General features: G+C 26.7%; 2 protein-coding genes across 2 annotated transcripts; both read left to right on the plus strand.

Moving 5' to 3' along the window:
- Positions 1 to 5,309: 5,309 nt before the first annotated feature.
- LOC137828342 (GCN5-related N-acetyltransferase 8) lies at positions 5,310 to 6,282 on the plus strand. The gene has a single exon (XM_068634865.2). The coding sequence runs from the start codon at positions 5,389 to 5,391 to the stop codon at positions 6,070 to 6,072; it is 684 nt and encodes a 227-aa protein (XP_068490966.2). The 5' UTR covers positions 5,310 to 5,388; the 3' UTR covers positions 6,073 to 6,282.
- An 8,479-nt stretch (positions 6,283 to 14,761) lies between these two features.
- Positions 14,762 to 15,445, plus strand: LOC137828343 (TPD1 protein homolog 1B). The gene is made up of 2 exons (XM_068634866.2): positions 14,762 to 14,904; positions 15,001 to 15,445. Exons 1-2 carry the CDS (start codon positions 14,820 to 14,822, stop codon positions 15,312 to 15,314), a joined length of 399 nt encoding a protein of 132 aa, XP_068490967.1. The 5' UTR covers positions 14,762 to 14,819; the 3' UTR covers positions 15,315 to 15,445.
- The last annotated feature ends 3,917 nt before the right edge of the window (positions 15,446 to 19,362 follow it).

Raw genomic sequence — 19,362 nt, forward strand, 5'->3', positions numbered from 1 at the left:
CTTCATGTCTCTGGTTACTGCTTTAAGTGATGTCACTCGCTAACCGCATCAGTATACATTAAATATCTCAATAAATAACAAATCCTATACAAATAATGATCATATCCCTGGAAATATGAGATATATTGGAGAAATTAGTTATCACTTATTCAGGGAAGATAGATTTATTAAAGGTATTCTCTAGCAGAGACCCTCGTACTAACAATTTAGTTAATACTCATGTAGCACAGACCTCATACTAACACCTACTCAAATATACATAATCTCTAAAATGTAACCTCAATCTCTACTATGCATAATAAAAGTTTTGAGTTTTTTAAAAAATAATGTATTTCTTTTCTCTTACTTAAAATATTTCTTTTCTCTTACTTAAAATGTTAAAGATCAATTTTAGAATTGTCAAAAATTTAATAAATATTTTTTTTATTGACATTTCATTAATACGTGTTATACGAGTGTCATAATCTGATACGTTATCTAAACACTATAAATAAAATTCTCTAACTAAAGGATCAACTTTCACTATACACTATTAATACAAACTATCAACTTTCACTATACACTCTTAATACAAATTACTTATTTGATAAATACAAACTATCAACTTTCACTATACACTCTTAATACAAACTACTTATATACTTATTTGATCATGTAGTACTTTTTTTTTTTTACCTTTTTTAGGTTCACCATAATTTTAGATACCATTAGAACCATTTATATTTTTCCTTCGGATTAAGATTTGCCTCTAAAAATATGAGAAACCAAAGTTAAAACATTGAAAGAATGTTTTGGAGGAATGAAGAAATTATGAGTGTATAATGATGATTTGAAGGGACCTTGGTGTGGTGGGTGAAAGATAAAATCAAGTTGTTTTGTGTTGGATGTGAAATGATACTTATTTGGTAGTGTGTGAGGATGTTTCAATTGTTGGTGATTGAGTTTTTCCCAAAGCAGATTGCATCTTTTGGATGATAAGTTTGTGCCAATTTCAGTATAAAAGAAAGAAAGCTTTTATCAAAGATTGTGCCTTTTGGATAAGAGAGGAAAAATCAGGTTAAATGGTGATTACGCTTTCACTTTGTACTCATTTTTTTAAGGATTAACTTGACATTTTAAAGGTTAAATTGTCAATTGATTGTATAGTAAAGTTTGGAGATCAAATTGTTACTGTTATTATTTTACATGCTTTCAAAATTGAATCATAACTATTTATTTTTTTCTTTAGAGTTTAATTAAAATAAGCGGTATAATTTGTTCGATCTGGTTTATCTTGATCATCATTGTTCAATTATTTTTATTCTCCCACTCTGCCAAATAATTTTGAACCAAATATAATAATCAAAATGTAAATGAATGTAATAATTATTTTAAAAAAAGAAAGATTTTTTTTAAAAAATAAAAAATAGAAAATTTTAAATGTAATTTAAATATATTGGTGAACAATAAAAATGATTTAAATAAAATGGATATTAATTTGCTTTGTTAAAGTAAATAAAGAATACAAACTTTAATTGTTACATATTTTAATGATTATGTATAGGAAAAAATTATCTTTTAAAATTGTATATATTTAATCAAATATGGTAAATGAAGATTAAGATTTCATAATTAAAATTATTTTTTTCATATACTCTATAATATATGGTTGGTAAATTAAAAATTAAATATATTATATCAACTCATTCTGTAATTTTGATCAACTTCAAATTTTAGTTTTAGAATTATTTTTTATCCACTTTAACATTTCTAATTTTTACATTATACACAATAAATTAAAATTAAAATTCAATATATTTTTTAATTAAATGATTATTTTAGGTAAGTTCATCGATCCATTATAATTCAAAACAGGTAAGTCAGGTCATAGTTAGGTGAATTATTCTTTAATTGTTATTAACTTCAAATTTTCATTTTAGTTATTCTTTTTGTTTATCAACTTCAAAATTTCTAAATTTTCACTATGCACAGTGAATTAAAAAATAAAATTTTAATTAAATATTAAATTTATAATTAGGTGAATTTATTTTAATGTATTAGTTATTATGATTCAATCTAAGTGACTCAAAATGATTTTTGGATCACTTTACCTTTTCTTTATATCTAATAATATATAAGGTACTTTCTTGCTAACAAACTCTTAATTAATGGCTAATACAAGTTAAATATAAAATGTATAAAATGTATATCATCATAAAAAAATTATTGTTTTATATACGAATTATTACATACATATTTATATTCAGATGTAAATTGAGCGTTATATAAAAATATTTATATACGAATTTAATTTAAATTACATATAATTTTTTCTGCTCGTAAACTAAAACTACACTACAAGAAAATCATGAAATAGAAACCAATTTTTAGAGACCAAAATAATTAGTTACAATAGAAACTAAAATAGAAACCATTTTAGAAACTAAAAAAAAAATTGGTTTCTAAATTAGTTTCTATTATTTTCTATTATTGTTAAATAGTTTCTAAATTGGTATCTAATTAATTAGCAACTAAGGTATTAGATACCAATTATTTAGTTTCTAAATTTAGTCTCTAAAACCTTGGTTGCTAATTAGATACCAATTTGGAAACTATTTAACAATAATAGAAACTAATTTAGAAACCAATTTTTGTTTTAGTTTCCAAAATGGTCTCTAATTTAGTTACTATTGCAACTAATTATTTTGGTCTCTAAAAATTGGTTTCTATTTCATGATTTTCTTGTAGTGCTAGTTACATTCGAACATAATCATTATGTAATTTTGGTACCATGAATAAGGAATAATGACATAATGATCATATCCATATATATAATATTACATTTTTAATTAAAAAAATCGATAATTGTTACATACGGATTTTATCCATATATAATGTATTACATATTTAATTAAAAAAAGATAAATAGTTACAAACAAATTTTATCCATATATAAGATTTTACATATTTAATTAAAAAATTGAAATATTTACGTATGAATTATATTCATATATAATTTGTTAGATACGAATTTTAAAAAATCAGAAATTGTTACATACAAATTCTATTTGTATATAAAATATTACATATTTAATTAAAAAAACTAAAATATTTACATAAAAGTTATATCCGTATGTAAAGTTTTACATACAAAATTAAAAAAAATAAAGTGTTTTATGAAAGTATGTTATGTTTTGTTAAATATTGATGAATATTTGTCTTTGAATGAATTATATTGAAAAATGGAATGTCTTTCGATATATGCATACATGGAATTGATTTCCAGTCATAGTTACGTACAGAAATTTATCCGTATATAAACATGCACATAGTTACATATGAATAAATGCATATATAAACTTTCACACAGTTACATATGGATATATTTATATGTAAACCTGCACACAATTAGATAAAGATAAATCTATATATAAATCTACACACAGTTACATGCAAAAATATTCGTATGTAATTACATACATATCCTAAATCTGTATATAATTACATACAAATCCTAAATTCGTACGTAACAGTTACTACTATAATTTTACATATGAAAATTCTTGTTCTTATATAATACATACATAATTATGTTTTATATACAAATTTATGTGGTATATAATACCAACTTTTCTTGTGGTGTTACTAATTATATTAATTTATTTATAATGAAAATCATAATTAAAAAATTAATTTAAAATGAAGTGTGTCAGTGTGGTAACATTTAGAACATTGGATAATGAATGAGAGAAATTTTTAAGAATTTTAAAATTAATTAACTACTCACTTTTTTTATCACCAGTTATTAAGCGACCAAAAATAGATATAAAATTTTGTTAATTAAATATTAATCAATTAAATGTTTGACATAAATTTGTGATTTGTTATGAATTTGATTTTTTTTTATTTTAAAACAAAAATGACATCAATTATTTGATGGTATAACATTAAAAATACTCTGAGTATATTATAGTTTGTATCAATTTATGTTTTCTTACTAATTTTAAATTCCTGCCGATTTAATTCACGTCAATCACACTTATAGTTGTAATTTTCATCGTCTTTTCGTTTTTGCATAACAATGTGATTGGTTTGAATAAATAAAAGTAGGTGTTTTAAACAAAACAAAATAATATATATACACATATATAGAAATATAGTGAATTTTCTTATAGTGACATGGTTAAAAAATTAAATTCAAATTCCAATAATCATAAAAAACGGTTTACTTTATAATAAAAAAAGACATATTTAATTTGGTACAGTGTATTAATATTCAAAATTCAAATAAAAAATAATAAATGTAAGTAATTGTATTTCAACGAAATAAGAAATTGAAAGTTAAAAATTAAAATAAATTTAATATTTAATATAGGATATATAACACAACAATTTCTAAAATTATTATAGTTTAAGAGAAATTATTAATAAAATTTTCAAGCTCAAATCTTGTGATAAGTGAGATATGAAAGTAGAAATTACTTTTACCTTTTGATTCATTTTATCTATATGAATATTGTTTTTTTGTTATTTTAATGTTAAGTGTAGACGTGAATATGGAAATAGACTTAGAAGTAATAGAAACTAATTTTCTTCTTGGTAAGTTACTAATGTTTTATTGTTTTAAATTTATTTATATTTTAATATTTCATTTTTTTTATTTCTAATGCTACGAAATATGAATGAAAGCAAGAAAATACTCTTATTGAAACAAAAAATATTGACTAATGAAGAATGTTCAATCATTTATTATATTCCATTACAAAAGAGTGTTGATGGAAAATGATTAAAAAATTATTTATATTCGAATGCTTAGAATATAACTTCCAAAGTACGATGAGAAGTAAGGATCATAAAGGAAAGTTAATTGTCATAAAGCTAATTGTCCACATGCTTATTTAAAATAAATAATTATTCAAATTTTGAATTTGGGACTTATGGACCTATCAATATTGGATTTTCTAGGAAAATAATTGGAAAAATTCAAAAACTAATGAGTCATAAGTTACTTTTATGAAACGACATGACACCACTTTCAAAAAAAAAACTTTAAGATTGTATGTTTGTGAGCTTTTTTTTTCTAATATATTACTATTTTTAGTTAACATTGAACTTTCAACTTATACTTGAATTCCTATTAGATTTTTTTCCTAAAATGAAAGTTGGTTTAATCATGGGCAATTTTTAGACCATACATTAAGAGACATGAATAATGAGTAAACCATAAAAAATGATAAAAAATATGATGACATCATCTTCAAATCAAAATCTTAAACTCGAAACTTAAGGTTGTATGATTTTTCTTATAAAAACCATAATAGTTTGTCTCTCTTCATCCATTTATAAAAAAAACCGCTAACTAGAACTCACGAAAACCAAAAACACTCTTTCATCACCGGACCTCAACCAATGGCCGCCGCAGCGCCGCCTCCGACTCCGGAGCCCGCCACATCATTACCGGAAACCACCCCTATCTTCACGCGCATCCGTCTGGCCACCCCCTCCGACGTTCCCCACATCCACAAACTGATCCACCAGATGGCCGTCTTCGAACGCCTGACCCACCTCTTCTCCGCCACGGAGTCCTCCCTGGCGGCCACCCTTTTCTCCCCAACCACCCAGCCATTCCACTCCTTCACCATCTTCCTTCTAGAAGCTTCTCCCAACCCCTTCGCTGTTTCAACCTTGGACTCCAACCCCTTCTTCACACCCCTGACTAAGTTGGTGAATCTGAGGGTCCCCTTGGAGGACCCCGAGCGGGAGACGTTCAAGAGCATGGATGATGTTACGGTTGTGGGGTTTGTGTTGTTTTTCCCGAACTACTCCACCGTTCTGGGGAAGCCGGGGTTTTACGTGGAGGACTTGTTCGTGAGGGAGTGTTACAGGAGAAAGGGGTTTGGGAGAATGCTGCTGTCGGCGGTGGCGAGACATGCCGTGAAGATGGGGTGCGGGAGGGTGGAATGGGTGGTGCACGATTGGAATGTGAACGCGATTAGGTTTTATGAAGAGATGGGTGCTGATATCTTGAACGAGTGGAGGATTTGCAGGTTGACTGGGGAGGCTCTTCAGACTTATGATGGAGGTGCTGATTAGATTTTTTCAATGTTTTTTTTTTCTCTCTTTCTTTCTCTTCTGTGATAATAATAATCAAAATCTGGGTTTCTAGTTACTCAGTTAGGGAGTGTTTTACTGGGTTATGAAGGAGTTTTGTGTTTTTTTGGTTCAGAGTATGAATCGTGATGGTGTTATGTTAAGTAATTATGTTGAGATGAGACTGTATGATCGTGTTTTTGAAGCTGGTCATTTTCTTCTTCATGTCCCTCACATGCATACGCTACGTATTAATATATAACAAACACGTATTAATAGTGAAAGATATTATTTATTAAACACATTTTCTAAATATACCAATATATCTATATCTATCTCTTGATAAATTAGGAATAATGATAAAAATCAATTAACACTAATATTTAATACACAATAAATATCTATAATTATATAAATACTATATATAAATAAGTCCGTTAAGTAAGATACGATCAATTTTTACTGTATACTTTTAATATAGAATATTTATTTGATTGTTGAAGTATATTTTCCAGGTCAATTCTAAATAAATTCTATATAAAAAAAAAAGTAAGATACATCTTAATCAGTTTTTTCTATATATTTTTAATAAAAATATTTACTATTTAATACAAAAATACTTAAAGAGTATTTTTTTTAGTTCAACCTCAATTCCAAGTATTTATCTCTATCACCATTTTCCTTCTAAGAAAACTTCTGGAGGATTAAGATTTGGCTCTATTTTAGAGTAGATGAGAAATCAAAGTTAAAACATTGAAAGAATGTTTTGGTGGAATGGAAAAATTATGTGTATAATGATGATTTGAAGGGACCTTGGTATGGTGGGTGAAAGATAAAATCATGTTGTGTTTGTGTTGGATGTGAAATGATACTTATTTGGTAGTGTGTGAGGATGTTTCAATTGTTGGTGATTGAGTTTTTCCCAAAGCAGATTGCATCTTTTGGATGATAAGTTTGTGCCAATTTCAGTATAAAAGAAAGAAAGCTTTTATCAAGATTGTACCTTTTGGATAAGAGAGGAAAAAACAGGTTAAATGGTGATTACACTTTCACTTTGTACTCATGTTTTTTTAAGGATTAACTTGACATTTTAAAGGTTAAATTGTCATTTAATTGTATAGTAAAGTTTGGAGATCAAATTGTTACTGTTATTATTTTACATGCTTTGAAAATTGAATCATAACTATTTATTTTTTGCTTTAAAGTTTATTTAAAATAGGTCGGCATAATTTGTTGGATCTGGTTTATCTTGATCATCACTGTTCAATTATTTTTATTCTCCCACTCCGCCAAATAATTTTGAACCAAATATATATAATAATCAAAATGTGAGTGAATGTAATAATTATTTTAAAAAAGGACAGAATTTTTTTAAATGTAATTTAAATTATATATTGGTGAACAATAAAATAAATAATAAAAAATGATTTAAATAAAACAGATATTAATTTGGTTTGTTTAAGTAAATAAAGAATATAAACTTTAATTGTTACACATTTTAATGATTATGTATAGGATACTTAATTTTTTGAATGATGAAGAAATTTACTAATATAAAGAGATGATAATTAATTAAAAATAATTATTAAAAATAATTTTACGTTATGAATTTTATGATAAAAGTAAAAGTCATTAATAAGGAATAAAATGAAAAAAAATAAATTTTAAAATTAGAAAAATTAGAGAACTGAAAATTGATATGGAATAGTTGTCAAATAGAATTTGTTTTATATTATATATTATATATTTATTGAAGTATAATGATTAATTTACGTAATAATTGAAAATAATTAACTAAACAATGCATAGAATTTGGGTTGTTTTTCTTTCTATTGGTTATTTAGTTTTTAATTAATGTTTTTTTTTTCTTGATGTAGAAACGATGGAGAGTTCCTCAGGTGGACAACTTGGTAAATGCCTTCTTCGTCAAGGCTCATGTAAGTGGTGGAGGTCGAGGTAGCATAGAATGTAAGAAATTATGTAAATTAATTTCTATAAAGTAACTCATATGACTTAGAGTTTGAGCTTTGGGCCCGAATATGATTTAATAATAATAATAGAATAAAAGGCCCATTGGTTAACGTGAGAAATATATATATATATATATATATATATATATATATATATATATATATATATATATATATGATGATGATATACCTAATGGAAAACCTACATCTGATGGAGATTGGGTACTAAAGGTTATATGGTTCTGTCTCTGCAAATAATAGTTGTTTCACTGTTAACCATCACGGAAGTGTGTGACAAGAACGGAATTGCTAAGAGATAGATTGGGAAGAAGGAGATAAAGTAACTACTTAATTAGGATCACTCATGGATCAAGGTAAGTGTCTATTCCTTGTTGATTGTATGATTGTGTGAGAATCATAATATGATAAGATCTATATGAGAACATTATTGTATGTGTTCAATTTATGTTTATTCATGTCTTAAAAACTTACATAGAAACCATGGCTTTCAACAACTCTTCGGTCCATGGTGTTGATCCCTTGACTCCTTCTAGTAAAGGTAGGAAAAGGCTGAGGGAGGCAAGCAACATAGCCACCATCACACGTTCTCCTCGCACCATGCCTCCTCCTCCTCGTCCCTCCCCCATTAACATAGACTCTCCTCCGTCGACTGATGATGTCAATCATCCATCCACCGTCGAGGCTTCAAAGTCCCTTCTATCTCTTTTAGGGGGTGTCTTACAATTTTCAAAGGCAGTCCAGGTCGTTTTGCCCCCAGCGACTCTGGAGATACTCAGTGTTGTTCCTAAGGAGGACCTATTCCAGGACAGCATTGAGATGCTATGTTGGTGTCTCGTTATGACCCGACTGGGTACTGACGCTTGGGTCCATGTGCTCATCCGGGTCGGTCATTCCATCATAGGAATTCCTATTGAAGTCTTTCCACTTCTCTAGCAGTGGTACACTGATAATGGAATCGGTAAAAGGGTGTCGGTGGACCGAGTCCAGGGTACCGATCGTAGGGGCTGACTTGTTCAGATATGACTCGCTGTCCACCTCTTAGGTATGGATCTTTTTCTTCGGCTCCTTAACCGTCTTGGGGCCGGTGGAGGTGGTGAATGACCTACCGACAAGATTGATTGGTCCAACATATGGTCACCCCTCTACATACTTCCTTTTCATTTCTTCATTCTCCTTTTGGAGAGCTAGATCTCATCCTCATTCTTTCGAGTGATCTCCTCCTTCCTTCTATTCATCTCAGCCATCTTTCTCTGCAGAGACATTAATAATGTCATCTGCTCAGCTTCAGACATCCTCTTGCTAACCATGTTTCGGGTTGATGCCATATACTTTCTTCTTCACGCAAATTCTCTCGGTCTCACGGTGTGTGCCAATTGTTCTCGAACACCAATTGTTCTCGAACGGGGTTGAGGCCTAGAGAACTATTGAAAGTACTCCTCTGCTTTATTGGTTGGTCGGTCGATATGTACTTTAGTTCCTCTTCAATAAGCTCCTTCCTCTCCTCCGTTCACCCTACTTCTCGGTCTTCACGTAGTCCAGACTCGGATGGTACCTGCAGAAGGCACTCCGATGCTCAAGTCAGATTTAGTAATCGATGCTCGGTAAGTTCAGTACTGTATAATGACATACCTAATTCTTGAAATTTGTGCTATTATATGACTTTGACAGACCTTTCTTATTGGGCTAAGTTAGAGAGCTAGGTCATGTTTAGAAATGCATTACCTAGTTCTTGATTGTTGATTAGACTAATTAATTCTGCTTAGGCATAACTGATAGTGTGTATTGATCGACATGATGACCGAATCCGAGACATGGTCTCAGTCGTGTGAACCTTCCCATTATACATTATCAAGAGTTAAAAGGTGTATTGAAAGAAACTACCACAAACTCTAATAACATTAATTTAATTGAAATAACATGGATATAATTCAGTTAAGCGTGAATTTTATTATGCTGTATTGTCATAATACTTGAAATAATTACTATATTTAAATTAACATTTTAAAAAAATAAAACTAAATTCGATTCATGGAAAACTGAATTTCGACTTATTTACTGGTTTGAGATGCGAAAACCAAAACCAAAATTTAACTTTCCAAAAACCAAATTTCAGTTATAAATAGTCAATTACACTATCTTTGTAAATATTAAACACTGTATGCTACTTAGGTTAAAAAAATTAATATTATATTAGTAAAAAATTCAACTCGACTTAGTTAATATTCAATATTTAAAATATTGACTTCAACCATTTAAAATTGAAACAATTACTTTTAAAAAAATTATCTTTTAAAAATGTATATGGTAAATGAAGATTAAGATTTCATAATTAAAATCAGATTTTTCATATAATATATGATATATGGTTGGTAAATTAAAAACTAATATCAACTCGTTATGTAATTTTTATCAACTTCAAATCTTAGTTTTAGTATTATTTTTTATCCACTTTAATATTTCTGATTTTTACATGATACACAATAAATTAAAATTTTAAATTAAAAATAAATATATTTTATAATTAAATTATTATTTTGAGTAAGTTCATCGATCCATTATAATTCAAAACAGGTAAGTCAGGTTATAGATAGGTGAATTATTCTTTAATTCTTATTAACTTCAAATTTTCATTTTAGTTATTTTTTTTGTTTATCAACTTAAAAATTTCTAAATTTTCACATTATGCATAGTGAATTAAAAAAATTAAATAAATATGAAATTTATAATTAGGTGAATTTCTTTTAATGGATTAGTTATTATGATTCAATCTAAGTGACTCAAAGTGAGTTTTGGACCACTTTACCTTTTCTTTATATGTAATAATACATAAGGTACTTTCTTGCTAACAAACTCTTAATTAATCAATCGCTAATACAAGTTAAATATAAAATGTATAACTAAGTATATCACACTAATTATATTAATTTATTTATAATGAAAATTATAATTAACTTAAATTAATTTAAAATGAAGTGTGTCAATGAAACAAACATAGTGGTCGTAACTTTTAGAACATAGGATAATGAATGAGAGAAATTTGTAAGAATTTTAAAATTAATTAACTACTCACTTTTTATCACCAGTTATTAAGTGACGAAAAATAGATATAATTTTTTTAATTAAATATTAATCAATTAAATGTTTGACATAAATTTGTGATTTGTTATGAATTGGAAAACTTTTATTTTAAATAAAAAATAACATCAATTATTTGATGGTATAACATAAAAAACACTCTGAGTATATTATAGTTTGTATCAATTTATGTTTTCTTACTAATTTTAAATTCCTACCGATTTAATTCACGTCAATCACACTTATAGGTTGTATATTTTCATCGTCTTTTCGTTTTTGCATAACAATGAGATTGATTTGAATAATAAAAGTAGGTGTTTTAAACAAAATAATATATATATATGTATAGATATAGATATATATAAATATAGTGAATTTTCTTATAGTGATATGGTTAAAAAATTAAATTCAAATTACAATATATTAAAAATCCAATAATCATGAAAAAAGGTTTACTCTATAATAAAAAAATGACATATATTTAATATTTGGTACAGTGTATTAAGATTCAAAATTCAAATCAAAATTAATAAATGTAAGTAATTGTATTTCAAAGAAATAAGAAATTGAAACTTAAAAATTAAAATAAATTAAATATTCTATATAGGATATATATAACACAACAATTTGTAAAAATATTATAGTTTAAGAGAAATTATTAATCAGATTTTCAAGCTCAAATATTGTGATAAGTGAGATATAAAAGTAGAAAGTTAGATTTTTTTCTATGATAACTAGTCATTAATCTAATCAATATTTTCATATTAGTAGCATTATTAGAAAGAAATATAAAAAGTTAAGATAAGTACGAAAGGAAAATGTAGGTGTGATGACATATATAACGAAAGCAACTGAACAGTGCCAAAACTTAAAAAGATTGCTTGGTGGTTAAGTTTTGATTTCCTTTTTCCTTCTATAAGATTCAAACTTTGTAAAGTTTCTACCTAAAACCAATAAGTAAGTCCTCCATATATGTTATGTGTGGTTCCATAAATTAGCATATGAAGGAACCACATGGTTTCAGAAAAAAAAAAAGGTAAAAGAGAAAATATTTTTAGAAGTTAGATAATAACTTAGTTTTTTTATAAAAAAGCAAAAAAAATAAAATAAAATAAAAAGTGAAAGAAAAAATATAATAATATATTTATAAAACAACATAAATATTTAAAAATAGAAATTAAATATAATATAATAGTTTTGTTTAAATTTGTTGAAATCCCAAAGGTGCAATTGTATTTATTAAATTTTTGTTATCCTTTGTATATTTTCTTTAGAAATGGAAAATAAATATTTTGGTGTGAGATCTATATTTTTTTTATATACGAGTTTTGATTTTTTATATATAAGAAAATTATATAGAAGATGGTAAGAAAAATGAATATGTCTTTATTATGGTATAGAGAATTTCTCTCTCCATATTATAAGCTAATTATGTAGGAATTCATTAATCATAAGATTTTATCATTATTAAATTAATTGCATATAATATCGTACAATAACGTACAATAATTGCGTATAATTAGACAATTTTGTTTAATATGATAAAAAAATAAGTAATTAAAGGTACCAAATCACCTAATTTCAACTTCAAATCCATTGAGATAATATCAGTGAAATCACCTAATTGTCTGTTTTAGAGTTTGAAACTCCATCACAGTTTTTTTCTTACAAGATGTCTCTCTAAATCAAAGAAGAAAAATGTATATAAAATACTTTTGATATCGACTTTTAACAATGTGAATCAAAATATATATATAATAGATATAATTTTATATTATGTATTATAAGGTAATGAAAGTAAATCCCTTGAGTTGTGTTAATGTGACCTATGAATAAAATTATTTTTTATCAATAAATTTTAAAAAATAAACGTATTTAATTTCTAAAATATTAAAACATAGTGAATTAATTAGTGCGTTGAAATAGATATTAAACTATATCTTAACATCAAAATATCTTAATAAATTAAAATTAGAATTTCATTAAATATTATTTAGGAGTAATATAGAAGTGTTTTCTATTTTCTTGATAAGAACTATTTCTCTAAGGATGGCAGAATTAAATTTTGCTAGATCATTTTTTATAACTTTGTGAATATAAACCAGAAATAAATAATTCAATATAAATAAGAAATAAATAATTTAATATAAATAAGAAATAAATAATTCAATATATAAGTATGTTCATACCCATGATTCGACAACTCAATTTTACTTTAATAAAATAAATATGATAAAAAAATTTCACATAAGTAAAAAAGCTCTTAATAATGAATTTATGAAGGAAAATAATAAAGAGAAAAGAAAGTAAATTTTTAAGACTTTTACTTAAAAAATTGTTGACTTTTGTCACGTCTCTTTTTCATACTCTAGTTATTATTTCTGTCTTTTGAATATCAGTGTCTCTTCATTATTATAATTAGATTATTGTTAAATTTATTATTTAATTAGTTAAGCTTTTTATTATTTGATTATGCAGTTAGTTATAATTAGGTTTGGATTAATGCAATATGTATGTAATTCATGATTATTCATTATTTCTTTTTATTATATTTGTTTGTCCTTAAGTGCTAACTAGTAGTTTCAATTGTTATTTCTGGTCAATATAACTAAAAGAGAAAGTTAACTCTAAAATATAAAAATATATGATTCGACATATACCAATAAGACACACATGTATATCTATACTCACTTTTTCCATAATATCATTTATTACATTTATTTGATTTAGTGAGAGAATAAAAAAAAACATATTTTAAAATTTTATATTTATGTTTTCTTCTCTCAACAAACTCTTAAAGGAATACACTATTACTTTTATTAGGAAGTGACACATACTCAAAGTCAAGAAATGTATCTAGCTCTATATAAAACATGTATCTCATATATTAAAAAGAAAACATGTATCTAATATAAAAAAGGTATTTTTTTAAAATTATTAATTAATTGTAAATTTTGAAATATCAAAAGATTTAATAAATTTTCAATCTATTTTTTTTTCTAAAATAATATAAAAAAATGGATTTAAAATTGATTTTGAAAAAATATACCAATTTTGAAATTGATATAAAATTAATTAATGAAAATATAAATTAATTTTTTAAATATGAATTTAAATTCAAATCCAGTCCATTTATTTAAATTTATATCTACAAAATTTTAAAGTATTATTTCTAGAAAATATATTCGTTTTTGAGATTTTAACTCTGATTTTGTTTTTAAAAGATATTTCGATGGATTAAAAAAGAAAGATGTATTTAAATTACTTTTGATCTTGAATTGAATTGAAGATATCTCGATGAATTAAAAGAGAAAGATGTATTTAAACTATTTTGATCTTGAATTGAATTGAGGTGAGACTATATTGACCGTATCATAACAAATTTTTATTTAATTGTTTGGAATTATTTGGATTGAGGTTGAATTTTTGATTCTATTCTAATCAAGACCACCCTACTTTTAGGGATTTTTACTTCCAAGTTAAATCCTTTGGAACAGCCTAATGAAATCCTACTCACATGTCTATATAATTAATCCAGAGTCAAAATTTGAACTCAATTTTATATTTTTGATGAAAAGCAATTTTGACCAATTCGGCCCAACCCACTTGGTTGGCTTTATATTGTTGAAACATAGAGAGGTGTTTGGCATTTGTTCATACAACCAAAGCCATAAGAGTCAATCAATGAGCAAAGACATGGCAACAACAACAACCTTCAACTCCCTCACTTCCATCTTCTTCCTCACCCTTATCATCATCATCATCAAAGGTATCTATCTTCTTTCACTTCTCCAATTTTTTCTCTATTCCTACCCAATTCCATCAAACCCTTTTCCAATTCCACCATGATCTTTTCCATTTTCAGGTTCTTGTGACTGTTCCTTGAACAACATCAACATAGGAACAAGCAGAAGTGGTAGGGAAATAGGGGGCCAGCCAGAGTGGAACGTGAGTGTGATCAACAATTGTTCTTGCCAACAGAGTGAGATAAAGTTATCATGCAAAGGGTTTCAGAGCTCAGAAAGTATTGACCCTTCAATTCTTTCCATGGAAGGTGATAGTTGTCTCCTTATCAGTGGAAATCCCATGAAGGGTTTTGACACTGTTAACTTCTCCTATGCCTGGGATCCTCCCTTTCTCATGTTCCCTTCAAGCTCTGTCATAGGTCCTTGCACATAGGGATTTCCATACACTTCTTGCTATTTCCAAAATTCATCATATTAAATTTCATATCTTCCATTTTTTTTTTACTCTTTTTCACACAAAACACTTTGTAAATTTGTTCCCAAGTAATCTTGTTTTTGTATTCACACATCTTATAAAGCATAAACGTGGGGATTGTGGGGATTGGGGATGGTGGTAGCGTGATAAACCCAACAAATACTCGTTAAGATAAGTTCGAAATCGTTAGGAAAAGTTCGAAATCGTTAGGATAGGTTCGAAATAGTTCTGATACGATCTTCAACGTACTAAAAAGATGATTTTTTTTTATTTATAATTTATTCCATATTTAGTAAATATGTTAATTTGTTCCCAATATTTAATATTACTTTTAAATTAATAGTTAGTTTTGCGAGTATAGTATGTAAATATATATAAATATAGCAAGTGAATAGTATGAATTCAAAGGTAATAGCCAAAATAACATATTTATCAAATATTGATTACCGAAAATAAATTTGAACTATTTTGGAAATAATAGGTTTAATAGGATGAATTTATTAATAAAGATAATAATTATTGTATGGTTTTGATAATTCTAAGAAAAGAAGAGGAGAATTATTGTTGTGGGAAGTTAATATTATAATGTTGTTAGAGTTATGTTTGTGGATATAAGGCATTTAAGGGTCCTAATCTAGGAATATACAGACTGTCATTCACTAATTTCTTTACTCTTTTTTTTTTGTTCTATTTTCCTTTTGGCATTATTAATGTATGTTGGAACAAACCATGGGACACTCAACAATCCATATTCATAAATCACTTCCAGAAATTCTTCACAATTAATTGCAAGACAATAAATTTCTTACAAAATAATTCTTATTAAACCTTACTAAAACTGTTTTGCAAACATACTTCAAAGTGTTAAATAATAGATTTTTGTATTTAGTTTCATCTTTATAGATTTTTTTTTTTTAAATTGTTCTTATAATTCTTTTTATTTTGATTATTGTTATTATATTTTGACCCATGTATTATATTTGAGTTTGTCTTTGTATAGGAAAGAGTTGAAATTTTTTAATAACATTTTAAAGACAAAAAAGAATAAATATTAAAGAAGTCACTGTTTTTAAAAAAATATTATCTTAGTTAATATCTCAAAAAAATAGTACAAGCTACCAGAAAGTTTTATAACAAATATTGAAATTAAAGTGAAACAAAATTTTCTGCTGGAAAAAAAAGTTAAAAATTTATTTAAATAATTTGATGAACAGTATGTATACATTTATCTACTATTTCATTTTATCGGACATAATTCAACCCAACTCGTATATAGTTAAATATATAAGTTTATAATAACCCACTAAAATAAAATAAAAAAAGTTGTGTAAGCATATAACTCATAAGGTAACCTACCTAATAAAAACTTAATATAAATAATGTAGATAACGTCATCAATAATATTACCTTAATACATATCTTATTACAATAATGAAAGAAATACTAACAAAAGTATAGAACTATATTAAAAAAACTAATTATTATATATACTTACCTTAATGCTTAAAAATATTGCTAAAATAATGGTCACCATTATAGTTTAGATTGAATCATAATTCAACTATATGTTGAAAAACTAGTAATCTCGAATGAATTATTATTAAATAAAATATTGAAAATATTTTTTATTAGATTTTAATTACATAATTTACACTATTCATCAATTTAAGCCAACTAAGAATTTATAATTAATATAAACTTATCTACATACACAAAACCCCTAACTACTATTAGAAAATAATTGAATAAAAATCAATTTTAAAAAATAAAAATAATGACTAAATTAAATACTATTTTAAAAATTAAACAAAAATTATTTATTTCTAAATTAGTTTCTATTATTGATAAATAGTTTCTAAATTGATAATTAGCCGCAAATATTTTTTCTACCAAATTTAGAATCTAGATAATTAATTGTTAAAACTTTGATAGCTAATTAAATACCAATTTAAAAATTATTTATAAAAAATCAAAACTAATTTAGAAACTAATAATTTTTTTAATCTCAAACATAATATATAATTTAATTAATATAACAATAAATTATTTTTCGTATAAAATATTAATTTTTATTTAATGATTTTACTCTATTATTTCTACCTTTACATGACCCAATGACACCCCCATTACATAGCAACAAATTTTATAAAATATCTGGTTGAAAAAGAAAACCAGAAATTGGCAGAATCATGAGCAGTGGTTCCATCAGGTTGAGAGTTGTGTTCTTGACAATTTGTAGAACAAAAAAGGCATTACAAATATGTGATTAAAACCTTAAAAAAAGCATTTTGGATTTGAAGAATTAAGGAAGAATCTCAAGGTTTTGGATTCAATTTGCTATTCCCAGCAATTTGATCACAATACTTTTCACAAGCTGGACCACACACAGCAATGGTAGAACCCTTCTCTTTCAAACACACAGGCATGCATTGTTTGGCACAATCAGACAGACTTTCAGCCCTTTCAACACAGGCCATGGTAACCACCAAGCAGATCAACATGGCACCTATTGTTTTCTTTGACATCATACTTGTAAATGTTTCTTTTTTCTGCAAGATTTTGAAGCAGGTAAATTCAATGATGTTTGGTTAATTTGGTTGGTTTATGTATGTGGATCAAAGGTTGTTCTTGCATGTGGGGTGAAGAGAAAACTACGGCAATATTTTAAAATTTGAGCTTAACTAGGACTGCATGGTATGCATAATTTTAACCAAATGATTGTATATATATTACATGTATGTACTGCTTTTGGGGTATGTATGGATGGTGGTCATTGAAAATACCTATTTTAACACTTTCACATTTCATTCAATCTCTTCCATTCATGCACATCATGAACTCTTTTTCCAAAAAAAATGTGTTGTAACTTATTTTAATTAGCTTATAATTTATTAGAGATTTGTTTGTAAGTTTATTGAATTAATTTATTTGTTTTTACAAGAGAAATGGAAGCAGAGTTGTTCATTAGTTGTCAATAATATTATAAAAAAAATGTACATTTAAAACGAAAAACATACATTTCATATAAGCCCACCAGCCCATGATCACCCTGAGACCCAAGCCCACCATGCTGAACGCGTTTTCTTCCTCTACTTTCATTCTTTCTTCTTTTTCTTCATATTTTTTTTATGAAAACTCTCATTTATCTTTAATAAAGTTATATTTTAAATTTTAGAATTCGAAATCTTACAATTTGAAAGTGAAAAAAAATAAAATTCTGTGACAGGGAAGTTTTGGAATTAAAAGAATTAAGGAAGTGTGAGAAAAAACTGTGGAGGTGCAGGAAGAAAATACCCATGTCTAATCCTAAATGGGCAGATTCTCCCTGCACCAGATCATTTTGGACTGTACCCAATATATGTAAAGGAAAAGATCAAAATACTCTTAATGAAATGAAAATTAAGGTTTAGGTAAAATGTGCACCCAACCCAGCAGTGCACCCTTCATTTTTCTATAGTCACTATGAGGCAGCGCTGCGGAAGCTTGGAAACTTAAACAAAGAGCAATTCAAGCACCTCCATTCTTATTCTTCTCGTGACTGTGGCAGCATCGAAACTCAAAAGCAACGTTGAGGCACCGCAACGACAACAAACAAAGCCACCGGAGAAGGATTGAAGCCATCGGAGGAGGAGACAAAGCCACCGGAGAAGGGTGCACTGTTGGGTTGGGTGCACATTTTACCTAAATCCTAAATTTCATTTCATTAATGATATTTTGGTCTTTTCCTTTATGTATATTGGGTGTTGTCCAAAATGATCTGGTGCAAGAAGAATCTGCCTCCTAAGTGGTTGAATTATTACTACGGGCTATAAGTCTCTACATAGTCTTTGTAAGAGGGGCTCTACATTCTACACCCCATAAATTTAAATTGCACTCCCATGATATATGGAAAAGACCGAAATACCCTATTTCTTATATTTATATTAAACCTACCTTTTCTTCTCCTCCAACTCTTCTTCTTCCATCTCCGCTGCACCACTTCCATTTTTTCATATTCCAAAAGGAG

The sequence above is a fragment of the Phaseolus vulgaris genome, chromosome 7, assembly GCF_051622355.1.
Source record: "Phaseolus vulgaris cultivar YP4 chromosome 7, ASM5162235v1, whole genome shotgun sequence".
NCBI classification, from domain to species: Eukaryota; Viridiplantae; Streptophyta; class Magnoliopsida; order Fabales; family Fabaceae; genus Phaseolus; species Phaseolus vulgaris.